Source organism: Dermacentor silvarum, chromosome 7, assembly GCF_013339745.2.
Source record: "Dermacentor silvarum isolate Dsil-2018 chromosome 7, BIME_Dsil_1.4, whole genome shotgun sequence".
Taxonomy (NCBI): Eukaryota; Metazoa; Arthropoda; class Arachnida; order Ixodida; family Ixodidae; genus Dermacentor; species Dermacentor silvarum.
In genome coordinates this window covers 131244649-131266422 of record NC_051160.1, presented here as the reverse complement: position 1 = coordinate 131266422, position 21774 = coordinate 131244649, and the positions used below count along the sequence as shown (strand labels likewise).

Here is a 21774-nt window from a genome sequence, read left to right as displayed (position 1 = left end):
ATCGATTCAAGCTAAGCAATTTGGTATTTGACCAGTGTCATCAAATTTGCATCCCGAACACCTATGTTTGTGTGATGCTCTGGTATCACATTTTTCTGCCACTACGGACAAAACACTGAACTTGCATGGTGACGTTCTTTCGGGGATGTGATTGTCGTGGTGGGCCAGATGTTTATGTTTCTGCACCACACAGGTCAAAATTCCGATCATGCTTAAACATATATCTATATACTGAGATTTTACATGCCAAAAGCAGTGTCCGACTATAACGCCTACCGTAGTGGGGGACTCAGGAAATTTGAACCACTTGAGGGGACCTTTAACATGCACCCAATGCATGGCCTGCGAGCGTGTTCGCATTGCGCCCCTATCAGAATGCGGCCGCCGAGGCCGGGATTTCATTAGGAGTCCTGGTGCTTCGCAGTGGAGTGCAATAGAAGCTAAGCCACCACGGCGGGTTATTTTAGCCATGTAATGTTTATCTTTCTGCTACACCTCTCGCACGGAATGCCGGAATGCTGACAGAATTTCATGCAACTGCACATTCTGAGACGTTGACGCAGTAAGGTCACGTGGACGAGGCCGATGTTCAATTGGCGTTTGTCGAGACGTGTGACGAGGACAGGAGTACGCAGACAGATGTATGTTCTACGTCATTTGACGTGTAACCGTTTTATAGGTAAGAGAGAAACCCCCGCCGAGGCTGCGGCCAAGACAGCCGCCGACGCAAAATTAGCAGCAGACAAGACAGCAGCCGATGCCGCAGAAGCAGCAGCCAAGACAGCCGCCGGCCGCGCAGCAGCAGCACCTAGGACGGAAGGAGCCCGTGGTAAGGACGACGTCACGGCTTTTGTTTGCTCTGTTTCGACGGGAGGCAGAAACCGCACTGGTAGCCCAGTGGGTAGGGCGTTCAGCTGCTGAGCTCTAGGTCCCAACTTCCAACCAGGCCACGGCGACCGCACTTCGATGGTGCGCCGACGAGACAAAAAAGGGGGAAAAACGCTCCAGCAGCTACATTTAGACATCCGCGCATTTATGAACTAGTAACAGTCCCGACTCACACAGAAATTAATTTTGCGTTCATATGAACCATTTCTTGCGTTGCCATGAAGATACATGTAGCTCTAAGGAGTTTCACTTCTTGTTGAATGTAATCAGTAGTATGTCGAAATATCCGGTGTTGACTAGAAATCATAAATTATTGATTGCCAGCGAGTAACTGAAGATAAACGGTGCTGTTATCCTAGTTGGCATTCAAATAGAACTGAACACCACAGCAAATAAATATAGCATATGATATTGTTTCGATGTTCTGGGGCCCATATTGGCCCTTTGATTACAAAGAGATGTTTTGGATTGTGAACAAGAGTGCAATTGAGAATATATGTTATTTTATTTTGTGAATGTACGTTTTAGTTCAGTTTTGTTCCTTCCTCATCAGACCGGTTTCCGTTCAACACTGTACTGAGAACAGAATGTAATTATAGCTTTGAGCAAATGATCTGCAAGCAGCCATATTTGAGGCATTCGCATATCCGATGGTATAAAGATGAAGAAGAAAAGAACAACGAAACAAAGCAAGAAAGAGTAACTGCGTTTCGCATATGACCCATTTACCTTTATTCGCGTCTGCAGCAATGTCGCAACTTGCCGTGTTACAATTAGTGGCTTCCTTCGTAGGCATCAGAACGTGGCCAAATTGCCACTAGTCTGATGCCGAGTCCTGGAGCAACGTCGCCTCGTCCTAGAAGAGGGCAGCGCAATATTCGAGACTATCGCGTATCAGCAGTACATTGCTAGCGTAACTCCTTACTGCACGATGAGATGTTTCGTAAAATAAAGCTCGATAGGGCAGCAGAGAGAGAAACGTAGCGTGACTTTAGGGAGATATGAGTGACTTCCATTCGCCACCCTTGCAGCAGTGTGTGCCGAAAAAGATTGCCATTTTTTTAATAACTGCGTGGCCGATCTGCTACATCCGCAAGGCCTTGGTGACCGAAGAAAAAACGCGAGCAGCGGTGTTGTCGTCCCAATTGTTGTTGGAAGGAAGGCGAAGATGAACATCTCCAAAGAAGTGCCTCGTAGTCCTGCTGGTGGTAACTGTAGCGGTCTGCGCCGCTGACACGCGTAAGCTGCGAACTTAGCTCTGCTGTTCTGCTCTGACGGGGGCGTAAAGCATGCTTTCAGAATCATGCTGTCGTCACTGTGCTCTTAGACGTAAGCGTGTCTACAGGCAAACGCTTTGGCAGATCTATATTCACTGTTCTCAACACTCACTGTTCCCTTGAACAGAGAAGTGCGCAGTCATTGCTTTCTACTGACATTAATTCATGATGCAGGGACTTGAAGCTTAATGAAATTACTCGAAGACGAAGTTAAGGACCGCGCAAGAAACGATGGAACGAAACACAATCGGCGCAATTTTAGGAGATAATAAGACAGCGCTAATGATTAGCTAGCAAACGGGGGTAGCCGATGCTCCAGTTGGCATTAAAAGGAAGTAATAGAACTGGGCAGGTGATGAAATACGATGAAACGATAACCTTCGGTCTATTAGGTGTTGCGGAATGGGCGCCAGGAGAGGAAAAACGCATTCGAAAAGTACAGAAAATTAGGTGATGCGATGAATTTAGGAAATTTGCAGGCATAGGATGGCCTAAGCTGACGCAATGCAGGGGTAATTGAAATATCTGGCACAGGTCTTCGCCCTGCACTGGACATAACAATACTCTGATGATGATAATATTTCCAGACTGCTTGGAAGCACATCATCAACAATGTCACCTAAGAGCAAACCTTTAGAGGCCCGCCAATATTTTCGTGCGTAACGTTTAACTCATGTTAAAGTAATCACTTAAAGCACTTGTGTCCGAAGAAGCTTACATCGCATCGTATGAAACCTTTAGGGAGGAAGCCCTTCACCACGTTGACGTTCGACCCAAGCCTACCCGTCTTCCTTCCTTCGCCAGTCAGCCCTGTCTGCCTTTCCGACGTGGCTCTTCATCTATACTGTGGGGTGCTTCAGCCACGCGTTGTTCGCCGATTCGATGAGCGCTCTTGTGTGGCGCTCGCTCATTCTTAGATGTTTTCTTTACTTATGTTGCTGCGCCATGAGTACACGTGCAGCCAGTTGTCGTCCATGTCAACGGTGCACGTGCTTCCTTGTTTTCGACGCCTTTTCGTCGTCGTCCATGATGCGTCCCTTGGCATTTCACCACATTAGCCCCCATTTCAAGAAGTGTTTTGAGTATGAAACACTTCCTCTGAGGGCTGCATGCGACAATCACTTGTGTGCACTCAAATCACTCGAGTAGTCTTAGCAGCTATGCTTTCTTTACAACCCGGTCCATAAAGTGCATATAACTGGTGACTGGTGACACAGATCATTTACAAGGCTCACAGGACTTGGCAGTTTGCACACACAAAGTTCATGGCTAATGTAACGGTTAAGTATTCAGGAAAATCCCGTCGGAGCACAACATGATACTCGTCATAAATTTAAAGAGGCGAAATTTTCATTCCATACAGAAAAATGTCGCAGTTTCACCCGAAAGGCGAAGCATGAATTGCGATAGCAAATTAATAGAGACCTATACGGAGTAACGTAAGTAGTTTTATCAGCTGTATAAACTTGGACATGCAGCAGCGCCAGCAACGCGCGGAACTGTTGTCGACGCCGTCGGCGTTTTGGCCGCGTTCGCATCGAACGCGCGCGGCGTTGGTGATTGTTGCCAGTGCCCCTGGGGATGGCTTGGAGGTTTTCGACGAGATCTGAACGGGACACTTGTCGAGCAGCGTCGGAAGTTTTTACCACTTTCTCACCTCGCAACGTCTTTATATACATAAGCATTTTGTACCACAGCTAAATGTTGCCTACCCTCCCTCCCTCCCGTCCCCCCAAGGCCTTTCGCGCGACGGAAGAAGCCGCGTTTGCTCTCCGCCATGCGCTCGCTCCCCGTGAATGTGCGCGTCCCTCGCGCACATACAGCACACGGCGCGCGGCGACGATTTCATCGCCGTTGGACTGCTATACGGAACCTCACGGCGACGCCGACGGCAGAAATCCGCTTGGAGTGTCCATATAATTGCAACAAAACATGCGGTAGTTATCTTGGTGATGTTACATACAGCAATACACCGGAGTGTAGTAGTGACAGAAGCAGGAACAACATTAACATCGAACGGCAAGTCCAAACAGCACAAAGAATGTTTGCGAAACACGCGTCACACATGACAGCATAAATGCGTTTGCTTAAGACAACACAACTCCCCAGGGAACCCACATTTTTCTTGTACCTTACGAATTTTCGGTGGGCATTGGCACACCATATAGGCTGACACTGCGGCGCCTCTCTCTGTAAGAAGCGCCGATCAACACCTGTCCCGAATGTGTATGTCTTCTGATGGCATTGTTCTGAGAACTGTAAGAGTTAAATTCTCTTTTACGTTGTTCTCACAGAATGTTTCGAATGGTATGCATGACCGTTGTTGATTTTTGACGCCAGGGTATTTCGGAGAACACTATTGGCCTGTTGACCTTCCAGACAAGCTTCCGACGCGGCTGCAATTTTTTCAGATTCTAAGCACTTCATCTGCGCAGAGGAAACCATCCAAGAAATTTTAAAAGCTGTCATGATATTCTGTCTGCAGCCATTCTTCCTGATATTAGTGCATTCCTTAGCACCAGGCAAGCTGTGGTCTGCAACCACATGCTGAGTGTTCTGGACTCTGAAGCCCAAATCAGTGTGCTGCTCACAAGTATGCAAAACTTGATGAGGAGACACCACATGGAGTTTGGTTGTCCTTTGCATCTGTGAGCTCAACGCAGAGCTCGGCAGGACGAACACATTCAATGAACGGCGACACGGCCAAATCCTGACAGTGACTAGAGCCTTTTGAGCTTTGTCGTTGCGTTGCGTTGAGGGGAAGCTCATAATTCAAGACTTATTGCTCTAGTTTATCGGTCTGGTCTCGGCCTCGACGCCTGCATTATCCAATTTCCACTGCGCACGCAGGTCTTCAATGCGCAACTTCCCATCCAAAGCCTCGCGCGGAGAGCCTCGCACGGCACCAGCGGAGACGGAAGATGAGACCTCGTGGACTTTGGTTCGTTGGTCGGCTGGTCTGCGGGAGCTGGCCGGCTGTCTCCGCTCTTGCAGCTTGTTGAACTTGCGCTCCCGTCAACTAGCCTACTGACGAACCAGAGCCCGCGAGGTCTCATCTGCCGTCTCCGCAGGTGCCGCTCATCGCGCGACGCAACACCAGCCGAACTGTGAGTGCGCGGTGGTTGTCGCTCTGAACGCTTGGTAGGGACGCTTGGTCTCGCTTGCCCCCATGCCCGGTGTCCTTGTACGTACATTTTGTGTTTGTTTGAATATACATTTGCGTGCCGTGAGAGAGAGCAAGCGAGAGAGGAAAGGCAGGGAGGTTAACCAGAAGTCAGTTTCCGGTTTGCTACCCTACGCTGGGGTGGGGGATAAAGGGGTTGAAGAGAGTGCAAAGAGAGAGAGAGCGAAAAAGACACACACACACACAAAAGACACAGGCATAGGTAACAAGGGAGGCGTTCCAATCAAAGACGTTCACACAGGCCAGTGGAATTCACGAACCGCAGGAGCGCTTGCACGGCCTTCTGATGCGATGTTGAGTCACGTCGATGTTGCAGAATTCTTTCTTCCGATAACGGCTGGTCGGCCAACTGCGTGCCGTGATTGTTGCAATTCCTTCCTTGCTGCCCTCGAAGGCGTCTCTGACTGACAGAACTAAGCGTTCTCCCCGAACCACATCGTAACAGCTTGGTATAAAATACACAAGGAGCATAATCCTTCAGCCTTGACGTTCTTCTCAACGGAGTGTGCAGCGCTTTGGAATAACATTATTTCACCTGATGATTCACCTGATAATCCGTCATGTTTCATGAAGGAAGGAAGTGTACGGGTGGTAAACCGGACGGGGGGATTGGCTGAACGGATTGGCCGGTGTAATTTCAGGTTTCCTTATGCTTGCTTATATTCTTTGTTTATCACTGACAGTTCATAACTAGTGAGTACCTGGGATAGTGAAGGTGTAGCGCTGCTCGGACCACTGAAAAGCGCTAAAATAGGAAAAGAATTCTAATGGGAACCTCACATTAGGTTGGCACAGGTTCTCGCTAGAAGGGTTTGTTAGAGCTGAAGCTTTTAATCGGCCTCCTAACCGGATGTCACGACCGCGGGATTTACAAGTATTTTGGTATCCTGAGGCGCAATAACGTAAATTGATTCCAAACTGTATTGACTCCAATTTCTGCAATCAGCCTCCACGATTGGTCAAAATATTTTCGGACCACTCCCAACTTCGCCCGTCTGTCACGCGACGTCACGAAAACCGCGATAGCTCCTCATCTGATATAACGTGTACACACTGATTATGCATGATTAAACCATACAAAAGAAAAATAATAATTTCTCATTCGACGCCTTTCACCATTAGCCCTCTGCTGTTAGTCCAATGTTTTCTGGCTACGCCCACTTCGCCTGTCTGTCACGTGACCTCACAAAACCGGGACAACTCATCACTTCAAAGTGACGTGTACGCGAAAAAAATGCATTAATATGCCGACCAAAACAGAAACATTCTCTGAATAGCCACAGACTGCCCCGTTCCGAAAGGTATTGAAGATGGCGGCCCGCCAATAGCTCAGGTCCCCGCTACTCGCACCTGCCTGTGAGCATGTATTTACTTGCGCATGATAAACCTTTTTGCGTGGCAGTAAAACGTTATCGAGCACTTTCGGCATGCATACGACTTCGCTCTGCCAACGCTTCCTTGCTGAGGATCCATTTTAGCAGCATCCTTATCCTTCCGTTGCATGCCGCCGCGATTTTCGACCAGCCACCGCAACCTAAGTAAGGCGAAGCGGACCAATCGGAGAAGCCGGCACCACCCTCTTCATGCGGTTATCTATTTTCACTGTGCTGGCTCGGTCCCATAGAATGCCCCTCTCCACTAGAGCGTGCTCCTTGCCTCTTGTCAGCCAATTAGATAAGAAAAACCGCTGAATGTAAACAATGTTATTGCTTTTGAAAGCGAACAAAAGTGACCTCCTATAAACGAGGAGAGTGTCTGCTTGGGTTGTTCAGACAACGCTGCGGGTCACCGCAGTCCTGGTGCTTAGAAGAGCAGTGCCATAGCAGCTAAGCCACCACGGCGGGTATCTTAGTCATGTAATGTTTATGTTTCTGCTGCACCTATCACACGCAATGCCGGAATGCCGACAGAATTTCATGCAACTGCACACTCTGAGACGCTGACGCAGTAAGGTCACGTGGACGAGGTCGATGTTCAATTGGCGTTTGCCGAGAGGTGTGGCGAGGAGAGGTGTACGCAGACAGATGTTCGTTCTACGCCATGTGACGTGTAACCGGTTTGTAGGTAAGAGAGAAACCCCCGCCGAGGCCGCCGCCAAGACAGCGGCCGACGCCGACGCAGCAGCAAAAAAGACTGCCGCCGACGCCGACGCAGCAGCAAAAAAGACCGCCGCCGACGCCGCAGCAGCAGCAGGCAGGATGGAAGGAACCCGTGGTAAGGACGACGTCACGGCTTTTGTTTGCTCTCTTTAGATGCCAGGCAGAACCCGCACGGGGTAGCCGAGTGGGTATTATGTTCTGATGCTCAGCTCTAGGTCGCAACTTCCAACCAGGCCACGGTGACCGCATTTCGATGGGGTGGCAACGAGAAAAAAAAAGGAGGAAAGAAACGCTCGAGCAGTTAGATTTAGACATCCGCGCATTTATGAACTACAGTCCCGACTCATACAGAAATGAACTTTGCGTTTATATGAACCATTTCTTGCGTTGCCATGAAGTTATTTGAAGCTCTAACGAGTTTCACATCTTATTGAGTAATACCCGGTGTTGAGTAGAGAACAAACATGATTCATTGCCAGTGAGTAACTGAAATTACGCGGTGCTGTCATCCTAGTTGTTATTGAAATAGAGATAAATACCATAACAAAGAAATACGCCATATATTATTGATTCCGCGTTCTGGGGCCCACATGGGCCCTTTGTTAACAATGATACTTTTTGGATTGTGAACCAGAGTGCGATGGAGAATATATTTATTTTATTGTGTGAGTGTACGTTTTATTTCAGTTTTGTTCCTTTCTAATCAGACTGGTTTCCGTTAAACACTGTACTGAGAACAGAATGTCATAATAGCCTTGAGCAAATGATGTGCAAGCAGTCACTTTTGAGGCATTCGCATATTCGATGGTATATAAATGACGAAGAAAAGAACAACGAAACAAAGCAAGAAAGAGTAACTGTGTTTCGCATATGACCCATTTAACTTTATTCGCGTCTGCAGCAATCTGGCAACTTGCCGTGTTTCAATTAGTGGCTTCCTTGGCAGGCATCAGAACGCGGCTAAATTGCCACTCCTCTGGTGCCGAGTGCTGCAGCGACATCACCTCCTCCTAGAAGCGGGCGTCGGAATAATCGAGACTGTCGTTTTTCAGCAGTTAATTTCCAGCGCAACTCATTACTGCCCGATAAAATGGTTCGTAAGATAACACTTGATAGGGCAGCACAGAGAGGAACATTTTGGAGCCGCATAAGCGTGCCCTGATGGAGATATGAGTGACTTGCGTTCGTAACCCTTGAAGTAATGTGTGCGCGAAAGAGGTTTGAAGTTAAGCATTTCAACAGAATCACCTTTCTGGTTGGGAAAAATTGATTAAGAGTTAAAGATTGACTCCAACCAAATAAGGAAATTTATTAGCCCGACGTTTCGGAGCCAATTCCGCTCCTTCTTCATGGGGTATGCTTCGGAGGTGGTGGTTTGCCACTTTTAATAGGTCCATCGTAAGAAAGGAGAGGACGGGGAGAGAGCTCAAGGTGGGGAGACACTTGACAGGGCACCTCTTCTTGACAGACGAAAAAGGCGGTAGGTGGGGGAGGGGGGGAGGGGGGCGGCTGCGACGTTGCTGGTCGGCTGGGCTGACCGATGCTGGGGGCGCTTTACTCGCGGGAATGCCGTTGATGATTGGCTGAGGGGGGGGGGGGGGGAAGGGGACAAGTGTTTTGGTGCTGGTGACCTAGAGTGGGGGGTCCTTTCTTCCCTGCGTCGTGTCTGCAAGGCCATGGACATACAAACAAGGATGCATTCTCTTCCTTCGGAGCCTAATTGGCTCCGAAACGTCGGGCTAATCAATTCCGCTATTAGGTTGGAGTCAATGTTAGCGAATGGAAGGACTGCCAAGTGGACATAACCATACGTTGACGATGATAATAATGCCACACTATTCGTAGGCATGCACCATCAACAATGTAACCTAAGGGCAAACCTTTAGAGGCTCGCCGATATTTTTGTGTGCAACGTTTAGCTGGTGTTAGTCATCATTTATAGCACTAGTGTCCGAAGAAGCTTACATCGAATCATCAGAAAACTTTAGCGAGAAAGCCCTTCGCCGGCTGCAATGGCGGCCACCCGCTTTACGAAGGTTCATTGCCTTATTTGAAATACCAATTACGGGATTTGACATTTTACCACGCTCTCGTTAGTATGTAAAGTTATAAACAGCCTGAGATGAAACAGTGAATTTGTTTGTAGGCAACGACTAATCGTGATCTGTCGATTAGAACGCAACATAGGTTGATATGTGACAAGTAGCTTTCCCGTCGTATATTTAGTCACATTAAGCGCTTTAGTTCGGGGCGCGTTTGCTTAGCCACTGTTGTCCCTTGAAGGCAACTTGCCTACTCTTCTTCGTATTGCTCAAGGGGTTACACGAGGTCTGCTTGGATCCTGCAATGTTGCCCCTCGCTACTCTCTACTGTGGCGATCGCTTAAGCATCGCCCCGACCAGTCATGCTCTATGATCGTGGATGCATCCCCAGAATCTGACACTGCCGATATGTACGTGCCGCATATCCTCATGAGCCACTGTGCACACATTTTTGTACGGGACTTCTTTTCGCCTGTTTTGCATATGGTTGCAAGAAAGAAACTACGGATATTAGGTAAAAAAAAGTGAACGCTCTGCGTACAGAGTGTTCACTGAACTCCATTTCTATTCAGTGCGTTCATTTTTCCTAAACACGTCCACTTGGCTGAATCCGACACCATTCTTGACGGAATACTCGACCTGTCGCGTTCCCTTAACGATGACAAAGGAATAAGTTTGAAGACAAGGGCTTCCTTGTAGAGTTCAGGTCGATTTGAGGTTCAGGTCGATTTCATCTGAGTATTCAGTCACTTTCGTCTCATTATTTAAATGATTTCAGGCCCTCTAGTGCACGTAAGAGAAGAAAAAGGTTATCAAGATGAACGTTGGAAATAAGCAGGAAAAGACAAATTAAACCCAGATGCGTTCGTTCAAACTATGCGCGCCTAGGACTGGAACATGAAGTTTGGGTTTACACAAAGAAAAATATCGACCGATCTCATAGATGGCGCAGTATACATGTGTGGGCCGATCTCGAAGGTAGTGCAGTTGAAGAACAAACCATTAGTGCGCCCAAGACGATTCGTCGGTGTCAACCACTTTTGACTCGCCTTTCCTAAATGTATAAACAACATATTACAGACAATTTTTCCTTTGCATAGCTTTGAGTCATGCCATGCGATGCATGGCTTTTGCCGTGCATGAGCGTTGAGCCAGTGGTTATATTATCTTTACGAAAAAAGTCGCTGTTTCGCCCGAAAGGTGAAGAATCGATTGCAATAGTAAACTAACAGACAACCATACCAAATGAGGATAGCAGTTTTATAAGCCGTATAAATTTGTAAACATTCCCTTCCTTATTAAATTAATGAGCACGGTGTCAGCGCGCACAGGCAAACATGAACACTTCACACTTGACGACTGCGGATACCCGCTGTCAAAACGCTGGCGTGAGGATGCGCGTCGACAGCAGCGAGTGAAGTGACCTTCGCGCTGTTTATCGCTTCACCGCAAACCGAGCAGCGAGAACACTGCACACGCAAAGCTTCGAGCTGTTGGCCCGCCATGGCTGTGCCCTCCAAGCAGATCGCATTCGCGATAACGCCCGTGCGCCCGGGCCATACTCTGTTGCTGCCGAAGTACGACGCCCATACCTCCCTCCCTCACCCGGCGCCTTGCGCGCGACGGGAGACGGCGCGTTTGCTCCCCGCTTGCCTCCCTAGCGCGCGCGACATTGAGCCGCGATGGTCGGCTCACCCTCGGACGCTTTGACTCGCACATACAACTTAGGGCGCGCGGCGACAGTGTTATTGTCCTTGGACTTTATACGGAATATCACGGCGACGGCGACGGCAAAAATGCACTTGGAGTACCCACACGGTTACTATCGCAATAAAAAACGCGACATTTTTGACTTGACAAAATTTAGTACTTAATTACTTCGCAATCATGAGGGCTTGCTATAAAAACTCAAGGAGCATAATCCTTCACTCTTGAGGTTCTTCTCAGCGGAGTGTGCAGCGCTTTGGAATAAAATTATTTCACTTCATACATTTATTTATATTCCATCATGTTTCATGAGTGAATGGAGTGTACGGGTGGTAAACAGGACGCGGGGACTGGCAGAACGGATTGGCCAGTATAATTCAAGGTTTCCGGTATGCTTGATTATATTCTGTGTTTATCACTCACACTTCATAAGCAGTCAGTCCCTGGGATAGTGAAGGTGCAGCGCCGCTCGGACCGCTGAAAAGCGCTAAAATAGGAAAATAATTCTAATGGAAACCACACATCAGGTTGGCACAGGTTCTCGCTACAAGGGTTAAAAGTATAAATTATGGGGTTTTGCGTGGCAAAACCACGATCTGATTATGAGGCGCGCCGTATTGGGGGACTCCGGAAATTTGGACCCCCTGGGGTTATTTAACGTACACCTAAATCTAAGTACACGGGTGTTTTCGCATTTCGCCCCCATCGAAATGCGGCCGCCATCGCCGGGATTCGATCCCGTGACCTCGTGCTCAGCAGCCCAACACCATGTTCACGGAGCAACCACGGCGGGTGCTACAAGGGTTTGGTAGAGCTGAAGCTTTTAATCGGCCTAATAACCGGATGGCGTGACTGCGGGATTTACAGAGATTTTGCTATCCAGCTGACACTTCAGTTGCTTCAGCTGTCTCTACCGATGGCTTTGACGAAAGGCTCATCTGGCAAAAACTTACTCAATTCCCTTAGCAGTACTGAGGTATCGATGGCTTAACAGCGCTGAAATTTAAGTTATTTGCGAAATGCGTTCTATGGTCTTGTTAAAACCCGATGTGGTCAGTCATATCCCGCTGTGAGCATCGTCATTCACTAAAAAGCATTTATATTATACAGATTCAACGCACTCGTTTGAATCTACGTGAAGCGAATAATGAAATTCCGTAAATATATATACTGAGTGTGCAATTGTCCTTATGTTCAGCTCATACAACGTGCAATGTTTGCAACGCAATGTTTAAGTTTATGCACCCCACAGGTCAAAATTCCGATCATGCTTAAACATATATCTATGTACTGAGGTTTTACATGCCAAAAGCAGTATCCCACTATGAGGCCGCCGTATTGGGGGACTCCGGAAATTTGAACCACCTGAGGGAATCTTTAACGTGCACGCAATGCACGGCACGAGAGCGTGTTCGCAATTCGCCCCTATCAGAATGCGACCGCCGAGGCCGTGATTTCATTCGGAGTCCTGGTGCTTAGCAGAGCAGTGCCGTAGCAGCTAAGCCACCACGGTGGGTTATTTTAGTAGTGTAATGTTTATGTTTGCGCTACACCTCTCACGCGCAATGCCGGAATGCCGACAGAATTTCATGCAACTGCACACTCTGAGACGTTGACGCTGTCATGTAACGTGGACGAGGTCGATGTTCAATTGGCGTTTGCCGAGACCTGTGACGAGGAGAGGTGTACGCAGACAGATGTACGTTCTTCGCCATGTGACGTGTAACCGGTTTCTAGGTAAGAGAGACGCCCCCTCTGAGGCCGCCGCCAAGACAGCGGCCGACGCCGACGCAGCAGCAAAAAAGACTGCCGCCGACGCCGACGCAGCAGCAAAAAAGACCGCCGCTGACGCCGCAGCAGCAGCAGGCAGGAACGCCTAGCAGCAGCAGTAGCAGCCTATGCATCAGGAGGACAGGCAGCCTAGCAGCAGCAGCAGCAGCAGCAGCAGCAGCAGGCGAAGCAGCAGCAGCAGAAAATGAACAATAAACGGGAGGGTCCGCATCAAAAAAAAAAAAAAAGCTTTGGTTGTATGTTGAATTGCCTGTATTTCCATAAACATACAACTTATGGGGAATATAAGGAAAACATTGCAGGCAGCAATTTGTGGAGCCTTGCAGCGGCAGGCAGAGGAACTTATTGATGATTACAAACGGAAACAATACAATAATATACAATGTTGGCTTAGATGTGCCAGCAAAAATAAATGCAATTGAAGGAAACACTACAAACCATAAAAGCCAAGAAATCCGCAGTTTACACATATGCAACGAAAGGAGTAAAAAAAAATGTTGCTGTTTCACCCGAAAGGCCAAGCATCAATTGCGATAGCGAATTCGTGGACAGCTATACGAAGTAAGGATAACAGTTTTATCGGCCGCTATAAGTTGTAAATATTCGCTTACTAACTAAATAAACAAGCACGGTGTGGCGTGCTCACAGGTAAACATGGATACATCTCGCTCAATGACCACGGAAACTCGTCAAAACGATGGAGTTTGACCTTCGCGCTGTCTTTCGTCTCGCTTCAACGCGAACGGCGAAAGCACAGCGCATACGAAGCTACCGTCACTCGACTCGGGCACTTTGTACCCATGGCAGATCATTTTGGAGACGAGGCCGCGCGGGCGCACACTTCGGCCACATAGCAGATCGCTTTCAAGATACGAGCTCCGTCAGCAGCAGCCGCAAGAGCAGAACGCACCGCGACTAAACAATTGCTAGTAGGTACCGCGGGGGCGTGGCACTTCGGGTCACGTGACTTCCGCTTAACAGGTGTTGTCATTGCAATCGTGTAGCTCCTAGGTGCCTAGGGACATAATCGCTTAGGGACTTTTGAGGAACTGGTCTGGCGCGGCGGCTGCTAGTTACTAAGCGCGGCTCACTTATCTCCGGGACCGGGGGCAGCGACCTTGGCGATCGAAGCTCCTACGTGCGTAGGGAGCGAATCGTTTAGGGCGCGTTGAATGTCTGGCGGTGTCTAGCCCACGCAAGCCGCGCTTTATTATTGTAGTGTTTGTTCTAGTGGCGGAAATGCTTGCAGTAGTGGTGGTGTGGCATGAAGGCTTTTGATCTCGGTGAACTGTGGTGGTGTAAACAAGCGGATACTGCTCGCGTTTGAGCCCCCGTGCCGCGGCGGAAGCCGCGGTGCCGAGCGCCAACGCGAAGCGGCGGTTTCCCTCTCGCAGAGAAACGATGGTATTCCTAAATAAACAGCATCGCTGTTTTCTTGATCCAAATATAATCTCACTATCAGGGAGGGAGTAGTCTACCTGACTGGAGCAGTTTTTTTTATTTGAGCAGTATTTATTTTAACTTTTATTTTTTAATTGCTATCGCATTAAAATGAAGCAACAAATTCAGTTATGGTGAAATATCGCTGGAGAACGCCTTCCTCATGAGTCACGTAAATTACGTAGCCTCGGCGCTAAAATGGACCAAGAGAGACGCGGCTAAGATAGAGACCCTGATGCGCAAGAGCATCAAAAGGGTGCTAGGTCTTCCGATCACTACAAGCACAGAGCGGCTAGATCAGTTAGGGGTCCACAACTCGCTAGCAGAAATCATCGAAGCACACACCAAGGCACAGGTCGTGCGGCTGTCGACCACCAGGCCTGCAGACGCATCCTAGAAGAAGCAGGCATAAATGCACAGGCAGAGTGCAACGCACGCAAGGTCGCGCTCAGCAGCGGCGATCAGGGGCACTTTCAAGGTTAGAACCGCTTCCGAGAAACGTCCACCCGCAATTCAACGAGGGGCGCCGAAAGGCGAGGGCCCGAGCACTACTGAAATCGACCTCCAACTGCCCGGGACTGGCGGCATTTGTAGACGCGGCCCAGTATGGGCGCAGCGACCGGTACGCAGCCGTCTCGATACGCTGGGATGGGACGATCATTAACGCGGCATCGGTCAAGGGGGTAACGTCCGAAGTGGTCGAACAGGTGGCAATAGCCATGGTAATGAGGGACCCCGAACGTCCTTACGTGTTCACCGATTCGCGATCGGCGGCCAGAGCATTCGCCTCGGGCTCCATATCGCGGGAAGCGGCGGCCGTCCTCGGCAACGAGGGAGCCGCGGGTCGTCACATCGTCAAATGGTTTCCGGCCCACATGGGGGCCGACGTGCACCCCGACTTTTCCAACGCCAACGAGCTGGCGCACGACCGCGCGCGATGACTCACGCACCGCGGCGATCGTGGCGAGCGAAGTGGCGGGGAGGGAGGGGAGCACCGAGACCCGCTGCTCACCTTCAACGAAATAACAACGCACTATCAGCTGTCGAGGAGGGCCTTCCCGCTCCCCCACGCTAAACTCAATAGACCACAGTCATCGATATTCAGAATGCTTCAGACAGGGTCGTTCCCCTCGAGAGGCAGACTGAGCCTTTATTCACCAGGTGTAGAGCCGCAATGTCCGGATTGTGGCGAATCATACTGCTCGCTAGCGCACATGCTTTGGCAATGCTCCGCGTTAAGCGGCACCATGTTCCGTAAAGAAGAAGACTGGGAGGACGCCCTGCAAAGCGACAAGCACCAGACCCAGCTCCGGGCTGTCCAGAGGGCTCACGAAAGGGCGGAGGCTCATGGGCTTCCCGTCCCAACGTGGGTGCGGCCCACGACCCCTGCCGACCACTAAACAAAGAGTGGGTGGGGAGGGGTTCCTCAGGACTCAATAAAGTTATTTCCTCCTCCTCTGTAAAATGTCCCGGAAAAAACAACCCTTTCCAGCAATCTAAAAACACGTGATCAATTTTCCCTGGTTTGTTGCATAAAATGTCACAGTTTCGCCCTAAGGGCGAAGCAATGAATGCGATAGCCACACAGCAATGTCATACAAAGTAAGGTGAGCGGCTTTGGTAGCAATATGAATTGTAGTAAACATGAGCTGATTAAGTAAGCAGGTGTGCTGCGGCGTAAGTAGACCGACATGAAGAGAGACTCGATGACCACGAGAAGGCGCGTGTGAAACGGTGGTGTTGATGAGAAGCGCTTCCCGTGGGCAGCGCGTGCGAAGGGACACACCTGTAGCGCTGCACTGCCGATCCGGGCAGCATTGCATGTGTAGCGTGCGTTGGAAAATGTGGCCCGACTATTACTAACTGAATGAACAAGTGTGGTGTGAGCGCGCACAAACAAACACGAATAGATCACACTGAATGATTGCAGACAATGACTGTCAAAACGCTGGCAGCAAGCATACGCCGCAGCGGGCGTAGGTACGTGCGGTCTATCGCTTCAACGGAAACTGAGCGGCGAATTCACGGCGCATAAAGGTCAGAGCCGTGTGGAGGTAAGATACGGTGCGGACGAGCGACGAGCGCGGTTGCTGGCAGAGTAGAAGCACCTCCCCCCCCCCCCCCCCCGCTCCCTCCGGCGCTGGCTTCCTGCTTCCTTGCTTGCGCGTGGGAGATGAGTGCGTTCGCTCTCCGTGATAGCGCGCGTCCCCGCACGCTTCCGCTCGGGCATACGGCGCGCGGCGAAGATTTTATCTATAGGGAACCTCACGGCGACGGCGACGGCGACGGTGACGCCGACGGCAGAAATCCGGTTGAAGTGTCCATATAATTGCTATCGCAATAATAAACAGTGAGTACCCCACGGAACAAATAAACCCCTATCTTCGTACCATGTTTTAACTGGTCAGGTTACTGCGTGCAGCTTAAAAAAGTTGTCGCAGTTTCATCTGAAAGGCGAAGCATCAATTGCGATAGCAAATTTGTAGAGAGCTATACGGAGTAATGATAGTAGCTTTATCAGGTCTATACCCTTGGACATGCAGCATCACCGGCAACACGCAGAACTGTTGTCGGACGCCGTCGGCGTTTTGCCCGCGTTCGCACAAAATGCGTACGGCGTTGGTGACTGTTGCCGGAGCCTCTGATATAAATAGGCACTTGATGCCGCAGCTAAACGTCGCCTCCCTTCCATCCCCCTCCCCCCCTCCCCGCCATGGCCTTTCGCGCGTCGGAAGAAGGCACGTTTGTTCTACATATATGGTGATTGTAAAGGAGGAAAGAGACGCCTACTTCTGCAGCCCTTAAGGGAGCACGGATGCAGAACGCGCGTTTTATTGCGATAGCAATTATATGGACACTCCAAAGCAGATTTCTGCCGTCGGCGTCGCCGTCGTCGCCGTCTGCCGTCGCCGTGAGGTTCCGTATGACGTCAATGGAGGTGAAATCGTCGCCGCGCGCCGCCGAACGCTGAATGTGCGAGTCAAAGGGCGCGACGGACGCGCGCTTTCACGGGGAGTGAAGCCACGGCGGAGAACAAACGCGCGTTCTGCGCCGCGCTCCCTTAAGGGCTGCAGAAGTAGGCGTCTCTTTCCTCCTTTACAATCACCATATATGTAGAGCAAACGCGCCTTCTTCGGACGCGCGAAAGGCCGTGGGGGGGGGACGGGGGGAGGGAAGGGAGGCAACGTTTAGCTGCGGCACCAAGTGCCTATTTATATCAGAGGCTCCGGCAACAGTTACCAACGCCGCACGCATTTTGTGCGAACGCGGGCAAAACGCCGACGGCGTCGACAACAGTTCTGCGTGTTGCCGATGCTGATGCATGTCCAAGTTTATACAGCTGATAAAGCTACTATCATTACTCCGTATAGCTCTCTACAAATGTGCTATCGCAATTGATGCTTCGCCTTTCAGGTGAAACTGCGACAACTTTTTTCTTCGCCGTGCGTTCACTCCCCGTGAAAGCGCGCGTCCCTCGCGCCCTTTCACTCGCACATACAGCGTTCGGCGCGCGGCCTCACGGAACCTCACGGCAACGGCAACGGTGACGGCGACGGCGACGACGACGGCGACGCCGACGGCAGAAATCTGCTTTGGAGTGTCCATATAATTGCTATCGCAATAAAAAAATTTGCGTAGCTTGCACTGGAGGCGCAATGCTAAAGAGACAGCGGAGCTGATGGGCACCTAGCTTGTCCTAGCTTTTGGGCTAGGCAAAGCACATGTCATCCCCAGCATTTCCCGGAATTTATTGATTATTGATCGATTATTTATTACCTATTCATTGGCTATCGATTGGCTATCGCAAGGTATTGGTCACGTATTTGGGCTTGGCTAAGCATTATCAAGTCATCCCCAGCATTTTCCGAAAATTATTGATTATTGTTTGAATATCGATTAGCTATTGATTGTCTATTGATTGGTTATCGCAAGATATTGGCCACGTATTTGGACAAGAATAAGCACTACCAAGTCATCCGCAGCATTTTACAGCATTTATTGATTATTCGTCGAATATCGATTAGCTATTAATTGGCTATCAATTTTATATCGCAAGGTGTTGGCCACGTATTTGGGCTAGGCTAAGTATTATCAAGTCATCCCCAGCATTTTCCGAAATTTATTGATTATTGATGGCTTATGGACTAGCTATTGCTTGGCGATCATTTCCCTATCGATGCCTGACTAAGAGGAGGAGTGAAGGCATTTGGTAGTGGGAAGCGTATAGCTGCTTCTGACGCCGATCGCGTCTCCCCGCGTTCGCGCCGAACGCCCCTGGTGTCCTAACTGCAGCCGATGCCTCTGGCGGCGGCTCGGCAGTGGCAATGAAGCGAAAGCTACGGGCGCGTGGCTGCTGCACATGTGTTACCGCGCCAGGTAGTCCGGCAGCGTTTGACAGTGCTTTTGGTTGCTCGGAACAGGCGCTGAATCGACGCAGCTTCCACGTGCGACGGTTTCGCGCTTGCCCAGACGCAGAAGGGGAAAACCGCAAAATAAGGCATCTTTTACAATCAGTGGTGTGTTCTGTATTATTTAACTGTTTCTAATAAGCTGTTTGTGTTTTCTCTTCTCCAGCCTATACTAACGTGAATTTAAACGCGGGACTCTTTTCAGAAGCGCTCTCACTTGTGAGCGCTTTGTCGCCGTAGCTTTCCCTTCATTTCCACAGAAAGTTGTCCGCGAGTATAGTTGCTTCCGAAAGACTGAAGCGAAAGCGAGGGAAGCTTTCGCTTCAGTCTCGCAGAACAGAATATCCCGAGTTTCGATTGAGGGAAGCCGAGAGTTCGCGTAGGCAAATAAATGAAGATTCGGTGGCTTGTGAACGTGGCCGGTTGAATTCATCGCGACGCCTACGCAGAACATTGCGAAGAAATCCTGAGCGCCAGGAAACCTAAGTGTGTGGTTTGCCACTACTTTACTAGGCTTTCCACAGTTCCGCTGCTCTCTCGTGTTTGTGGTAGCAGAGCCACGCATAATTTTTACAGCTAAGCTGTATATTTCGCGTTGGTCGGGAAATTTCGTGGCGTAAACGCAGATGGTGCTCTGCGCGAACGCAGGGAAACACGATCGGCCTCGGCAGCAGCTCTACGCGACCCACTACCACATGCCTTCACTCCTCCTCTCCAACTCGCATCCGCTATGCTGGGCGATGCTATTTTTATACTCTGCTTTCAATGTCTCTTAGCTATCTCTCCCCCTGCTCGGCGAAGCTGTCGCACAGCTGGTATGGAGTGTGGAGTTTTGTGCTGTTTTTCAGCGGAGCTGTGTAGCTCTCGTTGGTCGGAAAACTTCGTGGCGTAGTAGTAGAGGCTGAGGAAGGGAGAAAAGAAACATGCATCTTTTCTCTTTTCCTCAACCTTTACTACTACGCCACGAAATTTTCCGACCAACGAAAGCATCACAGCTTCGCTGTCAAACAGCAAGTCTAACAACAGAAGCAAGCTCAAAGCATGCGCAAGAAAGCTTACGTTTTCATCGCCGCCACGGATCCCCGTAGAAACACGTCCGTCCGCCATGACTGCCACCTCTCTCATGCCACCCGCTAAAGCTTCTTCCTGCTGCTACAGCGCCACCCAGCAAGTGCGCACGCGATGCCATCGTTCTTGCCGACTAAGCCAGGCTTATCGTCCTCTCTCGGCTGTCAGCCTCGTAAGCCATCCAGAAGCGCCTGTATGACAGACGGCATCAAGGCATCCGCTTCTCACCCTGACTTTGATTGCCCTGTTCTACCCGTTCGGTCGTGTAGGTTTTTCCTAGAAGCTGTCATCCTGGTACATTGGACTTTACTACGTCGTGCATCACATCACGGATGTATCCGACTGTCTCTCCTGTCCAGCGACACAGTTCGACACCCGGCAGCACACCGAGAGACATACTTGAGGCACAACGACTAGGAAGACGAACGAAAGCTCCATCTCATCCCAAGCTAAACAGGCGACAGGCGAGGGACTGGCGCCGAATACAGACAAACACCTACCCACATTTACATAGACTGCACAAAATATTTCCTAACAAACACAGCGACAGATGTCCATGGTGCGACTCCACCCCGACACTAGAACACATCACTTACCAATGCACTGCAGCGTCCGGCAGACGCCGTCTCGCCGGTACTTGACGATACACTTAGCAATTGGTCGTGGGAGGCGCGACTCTCCGAACGGGACTTGGGAAGCCAATTGGCGACCCTCGACCAGGCCCAGCGCACCGCAATAGCCAGTTGGGCCCTGGAAGAGGGGCTCCACCCACAGTGACCAAGCACGATCTTAATTTAAATAAAGTTGTTTCTCTCTCTCTCTCTCGTACCATAGAGTTTCAGAAAATAGTTACCAGAGGGAACTCTGGCACTGCGATGGTTCAGCCGCCATGTGAATGATAGGAAGGACATGAATATGTCTGATCTTCGTATATATTGTACTTGAGGATTCAGGTTCTGGTGGCTTTGTTGCCCTTTAACAGTCTTCAGTGTTCTAAATTTCAAAGCCAACTATGCATTTCGAAGTGCAGATTACTCTGCCAACACGTACAATCGCTGCTAATTGCAGCGGCTCGACCTTTCCAGGTGGCGAAAGTGAAACGCGCCAAGCGACTCAACACGCTGGCTTGGCCGCAAGAGGAGAGACGCCGACGCCAGCCGAGGCGACAAGACGCACCTCGCCACGGCTCCGCGATTTTCACCCAAAAATACCCGATCTATCGGATATACGACGCTCGACTCTTCTGACGGATGCTAGCAGTGTTGCGGCACCCCATGGACATCATGTAGGGTAAGCCGGAGCAGTGCACTCTCGTTTCGGAAGCTTTTTCTTGGATCTGCGACACGGCGGCCTCGCTATCCCTAGCCGCCGGAGCCTCGCCGGCGGCTGGGGCAAACGCGACTGGGCGTTCCGGCGTCATGGACGAAGAAGCGGCTATGGAGCTGTTACAAGACCAGCTTGAAGAAAAGAACCTGACTCCTGTGGGCTCTACGCCGTGCGGTCTCTTCATCGAGAAGTATAACGGCGCCGGCGTGGTCGGCACTCCACGCCTAAACGACTGCATGACCCCGGCGATCCGAAGATTCCGCAGCATGGAAGTCGTCGTGGATGGGGAAACCATCACCGACGGAGAACTGAACGACGGCACTTGGACCGCTCTCGACAAGCAGCGGCGATATGCCCGACGCAAGACTGACACCGAGACGCAGCCAGCTGCCGAAGAGAACAAAGGGACGCCAAGTGGAACGCCAAGCAGCGCACCGAGATATCGCGCTCGCCCGCCGTCGTTACCGAAGAGAAGACCCCTACCGAAGCTCCTGGCCGAAGATTATAAGATCATCATTCGCCCACAGTGCGCGATCAACCTGC

The 21774-nt window shown here is 50.2% G+C and overlaps 1 protein-coding gene across 1 annotated transcript; it reads left to right on the top strand.

Annotated features, from left to right (window-relative positions):
• The first annotated feature begins 644 nt into the window (after positions 1–644).
• LOC119459738 (snake venom metalloprotease inhibitor 02A10-like) lies at positions 645–13207 on the top strand. Its single transcript, XM_037721367.2, has 3 exons — positions 645–829; positions 7414–7563; positions 12935–13207. The coding sequence occupies exons 1-3, from the start codon at positions 758–760 to the stop codon at positions 13181–13183; spliced, it is 471 nt and encodes a 156-aa protein (XP_037577295.1). The 5' UTR covers positions 645–757; the 3' UTR covers positions 13184–13207.
• Positions 13208–21774: the final 8567 nt, after the last annotated feature.

Coding starts and splice junctions, on each gene's coding strand:
- LOC119459738 (XM_037721367.2), top strand. CDS start 758: ATGCCGCAGAAGCAGCAGCCAAGACAGCCGCCGGCCGCGCAGCAGCAG. Junction 830..7,413: donor TAGGACGGAAGGAGCCCGTG/GTAAGGACGACG, acceptor ACCGGTTTGTAG/GTAAGAGAGAAACCCCCGCC. Junction 7,564..12,934: donor CAGGATGGAAGGAACCCGTG/GTAAGGACGACG, acceptor ACCGGTTTCTAG/GTAAGAGAGACGCCCCCTCT.